The following is a 21,010-nucleotide window of genomic DNA, read 5'->3' on the forward strand; positions in this document are numbered from 1 at the left end:
CTTGACTTCCTGCCTCACTCTTAAGAGTAATTTTTCTTTTCTCATGCGATGTGAGGGTCTCATCCATGTACCTATCCAAACTTCTCTTAAATGTTGAAATCGAGTTTGCATGCACCGCTTGCTGGCAGCTCATTCGACACTCTCACGACTCTCTGAGTGGAGGGGTTTTCCCTCATGCTCCCCTTAAACTTTTCTCCTTTCACCCTTAACCCATGACCTCTGGTTGTCGTCCCACCAACTCAGTGGAAAAGTCTGCCTGCATTTACCCTATCCATACCCCTCATAATTTTGTATACCTGTATCAAATTTCCCCTCAAACTTCTACTTTGCAAGAAATACAGTCCAAACCTATTCAATCTTTCTTTACAACTCAGGTCTTCCACACCCAGCAACATCCTTGTAAATTTTCTCCGTATTCTGTATTATGACTTTTCTTTTAAGAATTAGAATTTTACTTCATACATCCACCTCACAACATGATGGAGTAAAAATCAATATGTTGCATCTCCATCGCAATGTACAAGCAATAAGGAAGGGAAATATTGGAGGATATTGCTCACACACTGATTGGATACTTATTGTTTTGTATACAAGTATGTACAGTCAGATCAATGTGTATTGATAAACCTGATGGCCTGCTGAAAGAAGCTGTCCCACAGCCTGCTGGTTCTGGCTTTATGCACCTGCTGCTGTAAATGTCCCGAATAGGGGGAAGTTCACAACCACAGATCTACTGGGCTGTCCACACCACTCTCTGCAGTGCCCTGTACAGTTCCCGTACCAGGTAATGATACAGCCAGTCAGGATGCTCTCAATGGTGCCCCTGTAGAAAATCCTGAGAATTTTGGGACCCGTGCCGAACTTCTTCAGCTGTCTGAGGTGAAGGAGGCACTGTTGTGCTTTTTTCACCACACAGCCGGTATGGACAGTCCTGGTCAGATCCTCGGTGATGTGTACACTGAGGAACTTGAAATGACTCACCCACTCAATTACAGTCCTGTAGGGGACTGTAATATAGCCTGTCTCTGTTCCTTCTGTAATCCACAATCAACTCCTTCACTTTGCAACATTGAGAGAGAGGTTGTTTTCTTGGCACCACTGTGTTCGGGTGTTGACTTCTCCTCTGTCGGCTGTCTCATCATTGTTGGAAATAAGGCCCATCGATGTCGTATCATCTGCAAATTTGATCAGCAGATTGGAGCTGTGCGTGGGTGTATAGGGAGTAAATAAAGGCATCCGTTAGTCTTGCGAGACCATGGATCTGCGCCTGGAAAGTCTTCACTCTCCAGGGTGCAGGCCTGGGCAAGGTTGTATGGAAGACCAGCAGTTGCCCATGCTGCAAGTCTCCCCTCTCCACGACATGTCGTCCAAGGGAAGGGCTTAGGACCCATACAGCTTGGCACCAGTGTTGTCGCAGAGCAATGTGTGGTTAAGTGCCTTGCTCAAGGACACAACACATTCCCTCGGCTGGGGCTCGAACTCATGACCTTCAGGTTGCTAGTCCAATGCCTTAACCACTTGGCCACATGCCCACACGTATAGGGAGTAGAGGAGTATATATCGTGACATTAGTTGTGCAACAGAAGTACAGTACAATACCTTCTGTAAATTACAGTAAGAAATATGAAATATACATTTGTAACTCAGTGGCCACTTTATTAGGCACTGGAAGTAACTAATAAAATATCCACTGACTGTATGTTCATGGACTTCTGCTGTAGCCCATCCACCTCAAGGTGTGATGTGTTGTGCATTCAGAGATGCTCTTCTGCACACCACTCTTGTAACCTATGGTTATTTGAGTTGCTGTCAGCTTGAACCAGTCTAGCCATTCTCCTCTGACCTCAGAACTACCACTCACTGGATGTTTTTTTGGTTTTTGGCACCATTCTCCGTAAACTCTACAGACTGTTGTGTGTGAGAATCCCAGGAGATCAGGAGTCTCTGAGATACCACAGTAGCTAACGGTTTGTGCCACGCTGCAACAGCTCGTGGTGTTTGCGTTCGGAGTTCAGTTTCAGTGACGTCTGTAAGGAGTTTGTATGTCTTTCCCATGAACACACAGGTTTTCCAACCACACTCCAAAGACGTTCGTAGGTCAGTTAGTCACTGTAAATCGTCCTGTGATTAGGCGCGGGTTAAATCAGTGGGTTGCTGGGCAGCGCAGGTCGTTATAACAAAAGGGCCTGGTCTGCCCTGTATCATTAAATAGATAAACCGAACCTCTTGACCTTGTCTGCATGCTTTTCTGCATTGAGCTGCTGCCACATGATTGGCTGATCAGATATTTGCATTAACAAGCGGGTGTGCAAGTGTAGCTGATAAACCGGCCAAAGTTGATGGTATGGTCAGAGTTCATCAAATGATTCTGCAAACCACTGTACAGGGGATTGGCCTACAGCTTCACCAGAGCCCCATTGGCCAGCCTTGCCCACTTCCACCCTTCGCCACGGGGCAATTAAACATTGCAATGGGGCACTGCTGAAAGGCGAGGTAGTGAAGCATAGGCACAGTAGAGACACAGCGTCTTTTTCCCAGGTTTGAAATGTCAAATACCCAAAGGCGCACATTTAAGGTGAGGGGGTTAAGTTCAAAGGAGATGTGAGGGGCAAGGTTTTTTTTACACAGAGTGTGGTGAATGTCTGTAATGAGCTGCCTGGGGTGGGTTTATTTTTTTAGATTATGAAGACACGTAGTCCTCTTTTATTGTTATTTAGTAATGCATGCATTAAGAAATGATACATTATTTCCTCCGGTGTGATATCACAAAGCATAGGACAGACCAAGACTGGAAAAAACACTGACAAAACCACATAATTATAACATATAGTTACAACAGTGCAGCAATACCATAACTTGATGAAGTCCATGAGCACAGTAAAAGTTCAAAGTCTCTCAAATGTCCCACATCTCACGCAGACGGGAGAAGGAAGAAAGCTCTCCCTGCCATACCCGACCACAGTCCGACTCTGAGTCATCCGAAAACTTCGAGCTCTGACCAGCCCTCCGACAGTGAGTACTGAGCGCCATCTCTGCCGAACGATTCGACCTCAACCTCGGTCACCAACAGCAGGCAAAGCAGGGGATTTTGAGGCCTACCCTCCAAAAGATTCCGAACCACACAGTAATGACAGCAGCGAACGAGCGTTTCAGAAATTTCTCCAGATGTTCCTCTGTGCTTTCACGTCCATTCTCCATCAAATCAGAATTGTCCACGGCCCCTATTTAACAGATACGATATCATTTTTCACTGGAGGGCTGTGCACGCGCGGCGGTGTGCTGCTGTCTCTCCTCCTGCCTTTAGGGGCAGATACATTTGGGATTTTGAAGAGATGTTTAGACGTTCACATGAATGTGAGGAAAACGGAAGGATATGGACGTTGTGTCGGCAGAAGTTGCACATTTGAGTCCCAATTGAAATGGTGCGGCACAACATTGTGACCGAAGGGACTTTTTCTCTGCTGTACTGTTCTGTTCCAGATCAAATCTTGCAGGATCGTGCGGGGCTGCCCGCAAGTGTGGCCAGGAACACTGACCTTTCCATTGAGGCCCCGATCCTGATCTCAAATGTCAGAGCAGGACAGCAGAGCTGTTATTGGGACTGGTTTGTTATTGTCACGTGAACCAAGATGCAGTGAAAAGCTTGTCTTGCATACTGTTCACACAGGTCAGAGCATTATACATGCAGTAAGTCTCCGACATTCCTGTGCCCAGAGTCACTTTACAATCAATCTATGTATATAAGTTATCTTATGTATTTATATTTATTGTGTTTTCAATATTACTATTTTTGTGCTGCATCAGATCTGAAGTAACAATTATTTTGTTCTCCTTTACACTTGTGTACTGGAAATGATTTGTAAACCTCAAAGTAGAACAAGGTAAAACAAGGGGGTGAAAATAAATAATGTTAAAAGTTCGTGCAAAGTCACAACTAGAAGGGTTGTTTGTGGTGGTAATAATCTTCTGAGGTGTGTCTATTTCACTGCAAGGAGTATTGTGGGGAAGGCTGACGAGCCGAGGGCATGGATTGACACATGGAATTACGACATTATAGCCATTAGTGAAACTTGGCTACAGGAGGGGCAGGACTGGCAGCTTAATGTTCCAGGGTCTGATGTTTCAGACGTGATAGAGGCAGAGGGATGAAGGTTCGTTGGGGGGGGGGGGGGCATTGCTAGTCAGGGAAAATGTTACAGCAGTGCTCAGGCAGGACAGATTAGAGGGCTTGTCTACTGAGTCCTTATGGGTGAAGCTGAGAAACAGGAAAGGTATGACCACATTAATGGGGTTGTATTATAGACCACCCAATAGTCAGCGAGAATTGGAGGAGTAAATCTGCAGAGAGATAGCAGACAACTGCAGGAAACATAAAGTTGTGATAGTAGGGGATTTTAATTATCCACATTTTGATTGGGACTCCCATACTGTTAAAGGTTTAGACGGATTAGAGTTTGTAAAATGTGTTCAGGAAAGTTTTCTAAATCAATATATAGAGGGACCAACTAGAGGGGATGCAATATTGGATCTCCTGTTAGGAAGCGAGTTAGGACAAGTGACGGAAGTCTGTGTAGGGGAACACTTTGGTTCCAGTGATCATAACACCATTAGGTTCAATTTGATTATGGATAAAGGTAGATCTGGTCCTCGGGTTGAGGTTCTAAAGTGGAAGGCGGCCAAATTTGAAGAAATGAGAAAGGATCTAAAAAGCTTGGATTGGGACAGGTTGTTCTCTGGCAAAGATGTGATTGGTAAGTGGGAGGCCATTGGAACTCTGATAAAGATGAAGAGAGAGATGTATGACATGTATAGGAAACAGGGAGCAAATAAGGTGCTTGAGGAGTATAAAAAGTGCAAAAAAATCCTCAAGAAAGAAATTAGGAGAGCTAAAAGAAGACATGAGGTTGCCTTGGCAGTCAAGGTGAAGGATAATCCAAAGAGTTTCTACAGGTATATTAAGAGCAAAAGGATAGTAAGGGATAAAATAGGTCCTCTTGAAGACCAGAGTGCTCGGCTATGTATGGAACCAAAAGGAATGGGGGAGATCTTAAATGGGTTTTTTGCATCTGTATTTACGAAGGAAACTGGAATGGAGTCAATGGAAATAAGGCAAACAAGTGGTGAGGTCATGGAACCTATACAGATTGAGGAGGAGGAGGTGCTTGCTATCTTGAGGCAAATCAGAGTAGATAAATCCCCAGGACCTGACAGGGTATTCCCTCGGACCTTGAAGGAGACTAGTGCTGAAATTGCAGGGTCCCTGGCAGATATATTTAAAATGTCGGTATCTACAGGTGAGGTGCCAGAGGATTGGAGAGTGGCTCATGTTGTTCCGTTGTTTAAAAAAGGCTCTGAAAGTAATCCAGGAAATTATAGGCCGGTAAGATTGACGTTGGTAGTAGGTAAATTATTGAAAGAGATAGGATCTACAAGTATTTGGATAGACAGGGACTTATTAGGGAGAGTCAACATGGCTTTGTGCGTGGTAGGTCATGTTTAACAAATGTATTAGAGTTTTTCGAGGAGGTTACCAGGAAAGTGGATGAAGGGAATGCAGTGGATATTGTCTACATGGACTTTAGTAAGGCCTTTGACAAGGTCCTGCATGGGAGGTTAGTTAGGAAGATTCAGTCACTGGGTATACATGGAGAGGTAGTAAATTGGATTAGACATTGGCTCCGTGGAAGAAGCCAAAGAGTGGTAGTAGAGGACTGCTTCTTGGAGTGGTGGCCTGTGACTAGTGGTGTGCCACAGGGATCAGTGCTGGGTCCATTGTTATTTGTCATCTATATCAAAGATCTGGATGATAATGTGGTAAGTTGGATCAGCAAATTTGCTGATGATACAAAGATTGGAGGTGGTGTGGACAGTGAGGAAGCTTTTCAAAGCTTGCAGAGGGATTTGGACCAGCTGGAAAAATGGGCTGAAAAATGGCAGATGGAGTTTAATACAGACAAGTGTGAAGTATCGCACTTTGGAAGGACAAACCAAGGTAAATGGTAGGGCACTGAGGAGTGCAGTAGAATACACAAACAAAATCTGATCTGGGAATACACAAACAAAATCCCCTGAAAGTGGCGTCACAGGTAGATAGGGTCATAAGGAGAGCTTTTGGTACATTGGCCTTTATAAATCAAAGTATTGAGTATAAGAGTTGGAATGTTATGGTGAGGTTGTATAAGGCATTGGTGAGGCCGAATTTGGAGTATTGTGTTCAGTTTTGGTCACCAAATTACAGGAAGGATATTAATAAGGTTGAAAGAGTGCAGAGAAGGTTTACAAGGATGTTGCCGGGACTTGAGAAACTCAGTTACAGAGAAAGGTTGAATAGGTTAGGACTTTATTCCCTGGAGCGTAGAAGAATGAGGGGAGATTTGATAGAGGTATATAAAATTATGGTGGGTATAGATAGAGTGAATGCAAGCAGGCTTTTTCCCATGAGGATAGGGGAGAAAAAAAAAAACAGAGGACATGGGTTAAGGGTGAAGGGGGAAAAGTTTAAAGGGAACATGGCAGGGAGGCTTCTTCACACAGAGTGGTGGGAGTGTGGAATGAGCTGCCAGATGAAGTGATAAATTTGGCTTTGCTTTTAACATTTAAGAATAAATTGGACAGATACATGGATGGGAGGTGTATGGAGGGATATGGTCCGTGTGCAGGTCAGTGGGACTAGGCAGAAAATGGTTCGGCACAGCCAAGAAGGGCCAAAAGGTCTGTTTCTGTGCTGTAATGTTCTGTGGTTCTATGGTAATAATAGTCATAGTCATACTTTATTGATCCCAAGGGAAATTGGGTTTCGTTACAGTTGCACCAACCAAGAACAGAGTATAAATATAGCAATATAAAACCATAAATAATTAAATAATAATATGTAAATTATGCCAGGAAATAAGTCCAGGACCAGCCTATTGGCTCAGGGTGTCTGACCCTCCAAGGGAGGAGTTGTAAAGTTTGATGGCCACAGGCAGGAATGACTTCCTATGACGCTCTGTGTTGCATCTCGGTGGAATGCAGAATAAAGTAACATTTGCAGAGAAAGCAGATAACTAGGTGCAAGGAGGTAGATTGTGAGGTCAGTAGTACATTTTACCCTCCAAGGGAACTGTTCAATAATCTGATAACAGCACAGTGGGGTAGAAGCTGTCCTTGAGCCTGGTGGTATGTGCTTTCAGGCTTCTGTATCTTCAGTATACAACTCACAACAAACACACCACAACGCACCATGCACCTCACAACAAACACACCACAACACACACTATACACATCACAACAGACACACCACAATGCACCATACACCTCACAACAGACACACCACAATGCACCATACACCTCACAACAGGCACACCACAATGCACACTAGGAAGTGAGGGGTTACGGGGGTTGGGGGGTGTCGAAGGAATCCCGAACAACAGGTCTGCTGTGGTTTAATCTCTGGTACGGCAGCAGAGTGGATGAAGGGCCTGCCCATGCCCCCAGCCCCTCTGCCCTCGGGGTTGTGTAGGGGCAGAGGTGAAGGCGAGCCAGGATTGCTCTCTCCGTCCACCCAGCAGCCCCTGGTCTGCACCAGGCGTCGACGGCCGGTCCACTTGCAGTGCTCCCTCCCTCCCTCCCTCCCCTTGGTCAAGGAGAGGGGGCCATTGTGATCTCAACACTGTCATCGAGGCCTTGGGCACACGAGGACATTCGGTGTTCCCTCCGTTGCCTGGCAACGTGGAATGAGCGGGACCTCCAGGCGGTGTGGAATGGGGCAGGCCGTGCCATTGGTGTGAGCGACAGGGGCCCCCTGGTGAACTCGTCTGCCGAGTGGCAGTGTGGTCCCGGCCATCCGGCCAGGATGGCTCCATTTTGATACCGGCTGCGCATCCCTGACCTGACCAGGACAGCTGGAGACTGGGGAGGGCGGGGAGGTGGGGGAGGCGTTAACCGCAGCCTGAGAGACGATGGGAGCTGCAGCTAGGAAGAGTTACCCGTCCAGCGAGAAGGAAAGTAACAGAAGCTTCGTATTCAACGGTAAACCCACTGGGCCTTTGGGCAGTTCTGGCGATGGATCACACGGAAAAAGACTGAAGCTCTAAAGTTTCTAGAGATTGGCTGTCACAGTCGGAATCAGACAAGTGGCTATCCCGGTGACGAGACCTCGGTGGTAATGAATAGCCTGCCTCCAGTGAGGTCTTGTCACCAGGGCAATGAGCTGTTTACTGTTTACCTGTGCTGTGCACTGCATGCATCTTTGAATTATGCTTTGTTATTTATGATTTCACTAAGCTGTCTCCCTGAACCATTTGCCCCTCTCTCTAAACCTTTCCTATCCATACCCCTGTCATACTGACTTGTAACCGTTGTAGTTGTCCCTGCCTCTGGCAGCTCGATCCACTGACCTCTGGGTCAAAATCATACTAATGTGGACCAAAGATTGGCTGGTTGGCAGGAGGCAAAGAATGGGATTAAGGGAGGCTTTTCTGATGGGCTTCCGGTGGCTAGTGGTGTTCTGCAGGGATCACTGTAGGGACCGCTTCTTTTCGTGTTATATGTCAATAATTTTCGATGACAGAATTGATGGCTTTGTGGCCAAGTTTGCAGATGATACAAAGATAGGTGGAGTGGCAGGTGGCTTTGAGGAAGCAAGGAGTCTGCAGAAGGACTTAAACAGACTGGGAGAATAGGCAAAGAAGTGGCAGATGGAATATATTGTAGGGAAGTGTGTGGTCGTGCACTTTAGATTTTTTTTTAGATTATGAAGACAGGCAGTCCTCTTTTATTGTCATTTAGTAATGCATGCATTAAGAAATGATACAATATTTCCGCTGGTGTGATATCACAAAACACAGGACAGACCAAGACTGAAAAAAACTGACAAAACCACATAATTATGACATATAGTTACAACAGTGCAACAATACCATAACTTGATGAAGAAGTCCATGAGCACAGTAAAGTTCAAAGTTTCTCAAATGTCCCACATCTCACGCAGACAGGAGGAGGAAGACAAACTCTCCCTGCCATGCTGACCAGAATCCGACTCTGAGTCATCCGAAAACTTTGAGCTCTGATCAGCTCTCCGACACCGAGTACTGAGCGCCATCTCTGTCTGAACGATTCGACCTCCTCCTCGGTCGCCAAAAGCAGGCAAGGCCGGGGATTTTGAGGCCTACCCTCCAAAAGATTCCCAACCACACAGTAATGACAGCAGCGAACAGGCGTTTCAGAATTTTCTCCAGGTGTTCATCTGTGCTTTCACTTTGGTAGAAGGAATAAAAGTTTAGACTATTTTCAAAATGGGGAGAAAATTCAACAATGAGAGGTGTGAAGGAACTTGTGAGTCCTTGTGCAGGATTCCCTAAAGCTCAGCTTGCAGTTTGAGTTGATGGTGAGGAAGGCAAATGCAATGTTTACACTCATTTTGAGTGGACTAGAATATAAAAGCAAGGACGTAATACTTAGCCTTTATGAGGCACTGGTAAGACCGCATCTGGAGTACTGAGAGCAGTTTCTGGCCAGCGTGCTAACACTGGAGAAAGGCCAGAGGTGGTTCACAAGAATGATACTGGGAATGAAAGGGTTAATGGACAAGCATTGGAAGACTCTGGGCCTGCATTCAGCGGAGTTTAGAAGAATGAGGGAGGATCTCATTGAAACCTATCACATGTCGAAAGGCCTAGACGAGTGGATGTGGAGAGGATGTTTCCTGTAATGGGAGAGCCTAGGACCAAAAAAGGTCCAGCCTCTAAATAGAGACATACCCATGTGTTAGAACAGTGCGTATATTTAAAGCAGAAGTTGATAGATTCCTGATTAGTAAGGGCATTAAAGTTTGTGGGGGAAAAGGCAGGAGAATGGCGTTGAGAGGGAAGAGGAGGACCTCCAAGGTTGTAATCTCCGGATTACCCCCTGCGCCATGCACTAGTGCAGGAAGGAATGGGGTGATAGCACGGCTGAATGGGTGGCTGGAGTGATGATGCAGGGGACAGGGTTATGAAGTTTTTGGATTATTTGAAACTTTTCTGGGGATGGGGTGACCTGTGCAAGAGGGTTGCACCCGAACTGGAGGTAAACCAATATCCTGGCTGGAAGGTTTGCTGATGCTGCTCAGGAGAGTTTAAGCTAGTTTGCAGGGGGCTGGGAACCAGAGCCCCAGGTCAGTAAGGGACAGTAGTTGCTAGGGAAAGTCGTGAAAGGCAAAATCAAAATTACAGGTATGATGGATCGGTTAGTTTGAAGTGTGTATATTTTAATGCTAGGAGTATGATGGGTAAAGGTGGTGAACTTGGGGCATGGATCAGTACAGGGAACTGCAATGTTGTAGTCATTACTGAACCTTGGATGCAGAGAATGAGGGTGAAGTAGTTAATGAGTACTTTGCTTCAGTATTTACCAAGGAAGAAGACACGGAGGACCAGGAGATCAGTGCTGACGGTATAATACATTATGGCGTTTAAAGGTCAAGGAGGAGGAAATGTTGGACCTCCTAAGGTGGAGAAGAATACTTTGGCTTTCCACCATATCGACACCTCTCCTAATTTTATAAATCTCTACAAGGTCACCCCACACTCCAGGGAAAACAGTGCCACATTGCCATCTCTCCTTATAGCTCGAGCCATGCAGTCCAGCTAATGTTCTGGTGATTTTTTTTCTGCAACCTGACATCCTTCCTATCATGTAGTGACCAGAAAGTATACACAGTACTCTGGGTGTGGCCTTTCTGCCCTGGGGGTAAGTCTCTGGCTTGCCACTCGATCCCTGCCTCTTATCATCTTGTACACCTCTATCAAGTCTCCTGTTATAATCCTTCGCTCCAAACAGAAACTCCCTAGTTCATTCAACCTCTTCTCATGAGACATGTTCTCTAAACCGGGCAGCATGCTGGTAAATCTCCTCTGCACCCTCTCTTAAGCTTCCACAGCCTTCCTGTAATGAGGCGACCAGAACTGAACACAATACTCCAAGTGGGGTCTGACCAGGGTTTTATAGATCTGCAACATTACCTCACGGCTCGAACTCAATCCTCCGACTAACGAAGGCCAACACACCACACACCTTCTTAACCACCGCATTCCAAAGATGTACTGGTGAACAACAGTGGACAAGTGTCGGGACAGAGCGGCGTGGAGGGAAATCGTCCGCCAACTGGAAATTCCAGATGCGACCTAACTGGTTAGGGTTAGTGAGTTGTGGGTATATTAGTGAGTTGTGGGTATATTAGTGAGTTGTGAGTATATTAGTGAGTTGTGGGTATATTAGTGAGTTGTGAGTATATTAGTGAGTTGTGGGTATATTAGTGAGTTGTGAGTATATTAGTCAGTGTGGCTATATTAGCGTCGGAAGCATGGCCACACTTGTGGGCTGTCCCCAGCACAATCCTGGCTGATTGGACGCAAACGATGTATGTTTTTGTGTACGTGTGACAAACAAAAATCATTAACTTTAAATCTTCATCAAGCTGCGCGGCAACTTTGAGGAATCTATGGACGTGGACTCTAAGATCCCTCTGTCTCCACACGGTTAAGAATCCTGCCTTTAACTCTGTATTAAACTATGGATGTGGGGCCTCTGCTATCCATGAGAATGGCTACTCCCTCCAGCACAGGTGGGTCACTGGCACGACAAGGCAGTGGCTCTACCCTCTGCACCAGTGTGCCACCCCTGTCAGATGGACTATGATAGGGGGAGTTGTTGGCCTTCATCTGTCATCACAGTCAGCGCAGTCCATCACGAATAGCCCTCCACATCACTGAGCACGTCTACACAGAGCACTGTCACAGGAAAGCAGCCTCTGTCAACGGGACTCCCCCCCACCACCCAGGTCATGATCTCTTCTCGCTGCTGCCATTGGGAAGGAGGTTCAGGACCTACAGCACCAGGTTCAGGAACAGTTATTACCCCTCGATCATCAGGCTCTTAAACCAGAAGGGATAAATTCATTCATCCCAACACCGAACTGTTCCCATAATCTCTGGGGTCACTTTCAATGGCTCTTCATCTCATGTTCTCGATATTTATTGCTTATTTGTTTACTTATCTATTTTGTTTGTTTTCTGTTTGCATTCACATGGTTTGTACATTGCACATTGGCTCTTTGTCCGTCTTGATTGCGGTTTTCTATTGATTCTGTTGTGTTTCTTTGGGTCTACTTAGAATACCCACGAGAAAATGAATCTCAGGGTTGTATATGGTGAGATGTATGTACTTTGATAATGAATTTACTCTGAACTTTGTTACGCTCAGTGCATTGCGATGGGTCAGTCCCCGTAGCCAGTAACCCGTCTCCCTTATCTTCTCAGCTGGGAGCTCAGAAGTGACCGTTACGAATGGACACAGTGTGCACACCATTCCCATCAAAGTCCAGCCAACGGAGGGGGGCTTGCTGGACGCCGGCTCGACGGACACCGGCCTGTCACAGAGAATGGGTAATGTACAATCCTCCGGTGCCTGTGAATCCTGCAGAAGCTTATCGGCAGGCTCGTCAGCGCCCTGTTACAGGGTGAGCTGGGCCCTGACCCACAGAGCTAACCTGGCCTGGGTGTCTCCACATGGAAAATCCCGCCTCCCCTCATCCCTCGCACTCCAGGGAAGCACAGGGCAGAATCACTGTTCATTATCACTGGCAAATGTCGTGGTTTTTATTTAGAGATACATGGTGCAATGGGCCCTTTCAGGCCAGTGAGTTGTTCTGCCCAGCAACACACCTATTACCACTGACCTAATCACGAGACAATTTGCAATGACCGAGTAACCTACTAACCGGTACGTCTTTGGACCGTAGGAGAAAACCGGAGAAACGTACATGCCCACAGCAAGGACGGACGGATTCCTTACAGGGTGCGCTGGAATTGAACTCTGAATTCCCACACCCCAAGCGGTAATAGAGTTTCACCTACAGTCACGCCACCATGACGCCCCGTCCTGTGCGGCAGTACGGCGTGATACATAAATAAAATTGCTATAAATTATAGCAAGAAATGTACTGTATATATGCAGCATAAGTGGTGAAAAAGAGAGCAAATATACTGAGGTAGTGTGCATGGGTTCATCGCCCATTCAGAAATCTGATTGCCGAGGGGGAGAAGCTGTTCCTAAAACACTGATGGTGTGTCTTCAGGCTCCTGTACTCCTCCATGATGGGAACAATGAGGAGAGGGCATATCTTGGGTGGTGGAGGTCTTTAATGACGGATGCTGCCATTTTCAGGCATCGCCATATGATGACTTCCTCAACAGTGCCTATTGATGGAGCTGGCCAGGTTTACAACTTTAGAACGTAGAAGAGTACAGCTCAGGAACAGGCTGTTCGTCCCACAATGTTGTGCTGAACCAACAAATCAAAAGTGCCCAAACACTAAACCCTCCTACCGATACCATCTTCCTCACGTCCACATACCTGTCCAAACATCTCTCAAAAGCCTCTAATGTATTTTCCTCTCCCACCGTACCAGGCAGTGCATTCCAGGCATCTGTGGCTCCAAGTTAAAAACTTTCCCCTCACATCCCCTTCTCACCTTCAATGCATGCCCTCTGGAAAGAGACATTTCATTGCTGGAAAACAGATACTCTCCATCTATCTATGTCTCTCATAATTTTAGAAACCTGAATCAGATTTCCTCAGCCTCCAGCGCTCCAGAGAAAACAACCCAAGTGTATCCAGCCTCTCGTGACAGCACATGCCCTCCAAACCAGGCAGCATCCTGGTTAATGTCTTCTGCGCCCTCTCCAAAGCCTCAACGTCCTTCCTACAGCAGGGCGATCGGAACTGTGTGCATACTCCAGATGCAGTCTAAACAGAATTTTATAAATTTGCAACATAACCTCCTGAGTATTAAACTCAGTGCCTCGATTAATAAGAGCAAGCATTCCATTAGCCTTCTTAATCACCTTATCGACCTGTGCAGCCACTCTCAAGGAGCTGTGAACTTAGATTCCAAGATCTCTCTGCTCAGCAACACTGTTAAGGACCTTGCCCTTAAAGATATATCATCTCCTTGTATTTGCCCTACCCAGGTACAACACCTCACATTTATCTGGATTAAACTCCATCTGCCATTTCTTATCCCATATCTGCAACTGGTCTATATCGTGCTGTGTTCTTTGTCAGTCTTCTACACTATCTACAACTCCAACAGTCTCGGCGTCATCTGCAAACTCACTAACCCACCCATTGACATTTTCATCCAGGTCATTTATACACATCTCAAACAGCAGAGGTCCCAGCACAGATCCCTGCGGAACTCCACCAGTTACAGACCTCCAGCTCGAATAAACCCCTTCAACCACTACTCTCTGTCTTCTGTGCGCAGGCCAGTTCCGAATCCAAACAGCCAATTCACTGCGGACCCCATGTATCTTAATCTTCTGGATCAGTCTTCCATGAGGGACTTTGTCAAACACCTTACTAAAATCCATGTAGACAACATCCACTGCCCTACCTTCATCAATCTGTCTCATCACCTTGTCAAAAAACCCCATCAAGTTGGTAAGGCATGACCTGCAGCTTCCTCCGTTCCTGGGCGGTGGCCCCCTCCGTACCAGATGGTGATGCAGTCAGTTCAGAATGGTCTCCAGCAGATGGAACGACCTCAGATCTGGAATCTACATCTGAAGCAACAACAGTTGTTGGAGTCCTAGAGCAAAACAAGCCCTTCAGCCCAAACAATTCATGCTGATCCCAGGGCCCATCCGGCTACTCCCAATTTCCTGTGTTTGACCCATATCCCTACACGACCTGCCCCTTCCACGTATCCATCCAAATGCTTCGTAAATGATGCTACAGTACCTGCCTCGCCCACTTCCTCTGGCAGCTCCTTCCACTCTTGGTGTGGAAAAGTTGCCTCTCGGGTCCCTTTTAAATCTTTCCCCTCTCACCATAAACCTGTACCCCCTAGTTTTGGGCTCCTCTACCCTGTGAGAAAAAACTTACCATCCACTCATAACTTTGCAAACCTCTATAAGGTCACATCTCAGTCTCCTCCTCACCACCCTCTGCATTAAAAATACTGCCTGCCAGGTCGCTTTTAAAATATTCCATCTAGTTTTTGGTCTCCCCTCCCCTGGGGAAAGGGTGCAGGGTGGAGATGCGTCTCTACCAAAGGAGGTGTAAGGCACTCCTTCCCTCTGCTAGCCTGCAGATCACCCTTGGGCAGGTGTAGCGCCTGGCTGGCCCCCAGATCAGGGTCACGTGGAGCCGCGGGAGCAGGTGGCGGATGGTCACATGAGCAGCTGCTGCATGTCAGAAGTGCTGGTCAAGAAACCACAGCAGTGTCTGTACTTTCTGGGGAGATCGAGGCGTGCAAGGCTCCCTACCCCATTCTGACGACTTTCTGCAGCAGCATCATCCGGAATGCCCGGCGTGGCTGCATCGTTGCGTAGTATGGATGCAGCAAATTATTGTACCGCAAGATCCTACGGAGATGGTACAAACCGCCAAGGGCATCACAGGGGTCTCCCTGTCCCTTATTTGTGACATTTACCGGGAGCATTGTGGAGGATCCCGCAATCTCTTTGACCCACTACCATCAGGAAGGAGGGACAGGAGCATCAGGACCAGGGCTGTCAGACTGGGTAACAGCTTCTTCCCTCAGGCTGGGAGACTAATATCACCGCCGAGGTCTCGTCACTAGGACAGTTGTTTACTGGTTACTGTACAGTTTAGAGATTACCTGTGCTGCGCACTGCGTGCACATTGAGCTATGTATGGTAATGTTTTCGGTTCTGTCCTGTCTATGATGTGTGTTACGAGGTTAATTGGTCAATGTAGATTGTCCAGTATTTAGGCTGGGATGAAGTTGATGGTTTGCTGGGTGTGCAGTTCACTGGGCTGGTCAGACCGGTCCCACGCTATAACTCCAAATAAATAAGCTGAGTGAACCCTCACTCTCCCGTAAACCAAAGAATTTCCACACCTTCACCCCAAATACTTTCACAGAATCCCTTTCCATTGCTCCTTGGGTTAGTGAATTCCAAAGATTTCCACCTCATCATCGTCCGGAACGGGGTCCCTAGATTCTGAAACAATGCCCCTCTGCCAGTCTAGATACCCCCAGCAGGGGCATCTTCTGCCAACACCCACCCTGTCCGTGTCGCTCGCAATCCTGGGCATTGCAGTGAGTTTGCTGCCCCTGTCCCTCCACCTGCTGATGCACACACACACAACGCTGGAGGAACTCAGCAGGAGGTGAATAAGCAGTAGATGTTTTGGGGCCGAGACCCTTCCGAGGGACTGGAAAGGAAGAGCAAAGAGCCGGAGTAATGAGGTGGGGGAGAGGTGCAGGAGTACAAGCTGGGAGGTGATTGGTGAGACCAAGTGAGGGGGAAGGTGAGTGCACGGGGGAGAGGAGATGAAGTAAGAACATAGAATAGTACAGCACATTACAGGCCCTTCAGCCCAAAATGTTGTGCCGGCCCTCAAACCCTGCCTCCCATATAACCCCCCACCTTAAGTTCCTCCATATACCTGTCTAGTAGTCTCTTAAACTTCACGAGTGTATCCGCCTCCACCACTGACTCAGGCAGTGCATTCCACACACCAACCACTCTCTGAGTAAAAAACCTTCCTCTGATATCCCCCTTCAACTTCCCACCCCTTACCTTAAAGCCATGTCCTCTTGTATTGAGCAGTGGTGCCCTGGGGAAGAGGCACAGGCTATCCACTCTATCTATTCCTCTTAATATCTTGTACACCTCTATCATGTCTCCTCTCATCCTCCTTCTCTCCAAAGAGTAAAGCCCTAGCTCCCTTAATCTCTGATCATAATGCATACTTTCTAAACCAGGCAGCATCCTGGTAAATCTCCTCTGAACCCTTTCCAATGCTTCCACATCCTTCCTATAGTGAGGCAACCAGAACTGGACACAGTACTCCAGACAAGAAGCTGGCAAGTGATTGGTGGAAGAGATAAAGGGCTGAAGAAGGAGGAATCTGATAGGAGGAGAGAGTGGATGATGGGAGAGAGGGAAGGAGGGGGGAACTTGAAGGAGATGATGGGCAGGTGGAGACAAGAAAAGAGGTGAGAGGGGAGTTAGAAGGTGGAAGTTCAAAGGAGAGAAGGGGGAGGGGAAGAAATTTCCGGAAGCACTGATTGACGTTCAGGCCAACAGGCTGGAGGCTACCCAGATGGAATATGAGGTGTTGCTCCTCCAGCGTGAGAGTAGCCTCATACGGGTTGGAGTGGAATTGAAATGGGAGGTCATTGGGAGATCCGGCATTTGGTGACAGAGATGTTCCCAGGGAGGGAAGCGTGACCTCCAGCATCTGCTCAACCGCTGTGTTGATGGCGGAGTGGTGGCTGCTGCCAGGGCCCATCCCCAGGGGGTGGACCTCGTCCCATAGCCTGCATGTTCCTTGGTCCGTGTGGTTTGTCGTATCTTGTGTTTCAATGACTCTCTTCGCCCGCAGAAACGTCTGAGCAGGGCCCCCCTGGTGAAGCCGGGCCCCCCCAGGGAGAAACGCCAGCGTTGCTGTTCAGTGGGCGTCCCGACTATACCCCAGTCGGTGCCACTGACGACGATGACCTTGACAAGACGAACCCCCTTCCAGTGCTCTCGAAACCCACCAAGAGGAACACCAACGTGGAGCGTAAGTTGACCGGCTCTGCTGATGTCAGTTGCCGTGGAGCAGAGGGAATGAGCTAAGGAGACATTGGGCAAGCTTGGACTGATTTCTCTTGAGTGTCAGAGGCGGAGAGAGAGATCTGATAGAGATTTATAAGAAAATGAGCCCTCATTCCTCCTTCTTCAACACTTTACCTCTTCCACCCATCCCTTCCCACCTTCTCACATCATCCAGCCCTCCTCCACCTACCAATCACTTGTCAGCCCGTGCTCTTCCTGTTTTTCCCCCACCCCCCTCCTCCTTATTCAGCCTTCTTCCCCCTTCCTCTCCAGTCCTGATGAAAGTCTCTGGCTGGTACGTTTATTCCTCTCCATAGATGCTGCCTGGCTTGCTGAGTTCCTCCTGCATTCGCTTGGGCTACGTCCACACTACGCCGGATAATTTTGAAAACGAAACCTTTTCTCTTCGTTTTGACCTTCCGTCCACACTGAAGCGGCGTTTTCAGCCCCCAAGAACGGAGATTTTCAGAAACGGTCTCCAGAGGGAATAAATCTGAAAACGCCTAATATCCGTTGCAGTGTATACGGGGTAACCGGAGATTTTCAAAACCGCTGTCATGACGTGCCGGAACAGATGGTGGCAGCCCGGCATTTCGTTGTTTTATTATTATTACTACTTTATTGTCGCCAGACAGTTGATACTAGAGCGTACAATCATCACGGCGATACTTGATTCTGCGCTTCGCAGAACCTAACAATTTCAGAACAGACGGCAACAAGACTGAAGCCAGAAGAGTTAGAAATGTACTCACCAAATACTTTGACCCATAGCTTACTGAATAAATAAGTATACTCACTTTGCCCTGTTTTCTGTCCTTGCTTGTATGAAGGTAGGGACAGAAAACACTCTCCGCCACCTCCAGTTTAAATTCCATGCGGAATATTTTGGAGGATCAAGAACCAAGAACCAAGGTGGTTTACCTATTTATGCAAGTACTTCTCTGACAATAGATGTGTAACAGCCTAATGTAACATTGTTTGAAAATACAAGATAACACTGATGCAGACGCATTTTTATACAGTTAACAAGGTACTTTATTAATGCAACAGAGTTAGTCAGTTTTTCAATGTTCGTCGTCAGCCGGGTCATACTGTCCGTGAACTCCCTGTCGGTTGCCTCCATACGCTCCAGTATTTGTTTTTTTTTTAGTTTTAAGTCCTCCTGCGCGAGAGCCAAGAGCAATTCCTTTAAAGTTTTTCTACTCCATAACTGGACAAACGCGCACCAAGTATATCGTTTCCTCTTCGCTTGTTTTCTGTGTGTTCTGCACGTGCCCAGTAGGAGGAGGTTCGCCCAAATAGTTGTCTGATGTGGACAGAGATATTTTGAAAAACGCTTAGTGTGGACGCCTGTCGTTTTTACTCGTAACCGGCATTTTGAAAATTATCCGGCGTAGTGTGGATGTAGCCTTAGGTGCAGTTACCTTTTCCCAGGGTTGAATTACCTAGTGCCAGAGGGCATGCATTTAAAGTGAGGCAAGGAAAGTATAAAGGAATGTGAGGCGCAGGCTATTTCCCACAGAGAGTGCTGGGAATGTGCTGCCTGGGGCGAATACAACAGACAGAGGGTTTTAAGAAGCTTTATGACAATTATTGAATGTAGATTGGTTTTTAAGTCACACATTCTCATCACTGCCTGTGTGTTGGCCCCACAAAAGCATGTGTTCCCATCGCTGCCTGTACACTCTCCCCATCACCACGTGGGTCCCGTCACTGCCTGTACACTCTCCCCGTGACCATGTGGGTCCTGTCACTGCCTGTTTATTCTCCCTGTTACTGCATGGATTCCCGTCGCCGCCTATTAAGAAGATGCTTCCCATGGTGGGAGAGTCTAAGACCAGAGGACACAGCTACAAAATAGAGGTGTCCATTTAGAACAGAGATGAGGAGGAATTTCTTTAGCCAGAGGGTTGTGAATCTGTGGAATTCTTTGCCACAGGCAGCTGGGGAGGCCAAGGCATTGGATATATTGAAAGCAGAGATTGATAGATTCTTAATTAGCCAGGGTATGAGGTGATTGAAGTGATACAGGGAGAAGGCAGGAGATTGGGGCTGAGAGGAAAATGGATCAGTCATGATGAAATGGCAGTGCAGACTCGATGGGCTGAATGGCCGAATTCTGCTCCTACATCTTACGGTCTTATGGTTTCCTACCACAGTCCAAAGACGTACCGGTTCATAGGTTAATTAGTCATAGTGAATTGTCCAGTGATTAGGCTGGGATTAATTTGAGGGGGTTGCCAGGGGGGGGGGGGGGGGGTTGTGATTGAGGGGCCAGAAGGGCCGATTCTGCTCTGTATCTCTAAAATTAAAATCAAATCAAAATACCGAGGTACCGTGAAAAGCTTTACTTTTTTGTGCTGTTCATGCAGATCGTTTCTTCACAATTGTGCATTACGGTGCTGCAATAACAGAGTGCAGAATTAATTAAAAATTGATGATTAAAGGTTAGCTTTATTTGTCACATGTGCAACAAAACAGAGTGAAATGCATCGTTTGCATCAAAGATAAGATATAGAAGCAGAATTAGGCCATTTGGCCCATCAAGCCTGCTCTGCCATATCATCATGGCCAATCCATTTTTCCTCTCAGCCCTAGTCTCCTGCCTTCTCCCCATATCCCTTCATGCCCTGACTGATCAAGAATCTATTAATCCCTGCCTTAAATATACTCAATGACGTTGCCTCCACAGCTGCCCGTGGCACGAATTCCACAGATTCACCACTCTATGGCGAAAGAAATTCCTCCTCATCTCTGTTCTAAAAGGATGTCCCTCTATGCTGAGGTAGTCTTCTCTGGTGTTAGACTCCCCCACCATAGAAAACATCCATTCAATTGAGGCCTTTCAATGACCAACATGGTCCGAGGATGCACTGGGGGCAGCCTGCAAGTGTCGCCACACTTGCAGCGCCAACATAACATGCCCAAAACTATTAACTCTAACCTGTACGTCTGTAGACCGTGGGATGAAACTCATGTGATCACAGACAGACAGTACAAACTGCTTACAGACAGCGACGGAAGTTAAATCCTGTAGCTGCCTACTATGTTACAGTATTACGTTATGGTCTTATCGGAGGGGAAAAATAGATCAGCAATGATTGAATGACAGAGCAGACTCGATGGGCCAAATGGCCTAATTTTGCTCCAATATCTGACAGTATAACAGGTACAGAGAAAAGGTCGTGTAGGGGGACAATACTGCCCAGGGCTGGTGCAGGTGGACAATACGGCCCAGGGCTGGTGTAGACGGACAGTACGGCCCAGGGCTGGTTCAGGGGGACAATACTGCCCAGGGCCATATCGACGTAGACCTTGAGTCGACACCAGGGTAGATCCCAGAACGTGAATCGCTACCCCCTTGGTCACACATTCACAGAGGTGTTTCTGAGATTGTTAGGCTGTTGCAGGAG

At 47.1% G+C, this 21,010-nt stretch overlaps 1 protein-coding gene across 5 annotated transcripts in view; it reads left to right on the forward strand.

Moving 5' to 3' along the window:
- phactr2 (phosphatase and actin regulator 2) overlaps positions 1-21,010 on the forward strand; it is a 182,719-nt gene that overhangs the window by 110,548 nt on the left and 51,161 nt on the right. For all 5 annotated transcript variants that reach the window (XM_072264763.1, XM_072264765.1, XM_072264762.1 and 2 more), the window contains 2 exons: positions 12,279-12,404; positions 17,383-17,562. In XM_072264763.1, the coding sequence (XP_072120864.1) occupies positions 12,279-12,404; positions 17,383-17,562 (306 nt within the window). The remainder of the gene's footprint in view (positions 1-12,278; positions 12,405-17,382; positions 17,563-21,010) is intronic.

Source organism: Mobula birostris, chromosome 8, assembly GCF_030028105.1.
Source record: "Mobula birostris isolate sMobBir1 chromosome 8, sMobBir1.hap1, whole genome shotgun sequence".
Lineage (NCBI taxonomy): Eukaryota > Metazoa > Chordata > Chondrichthyes > Myliobatiformes > Myliobatidae > Mobula > Mobula birostris.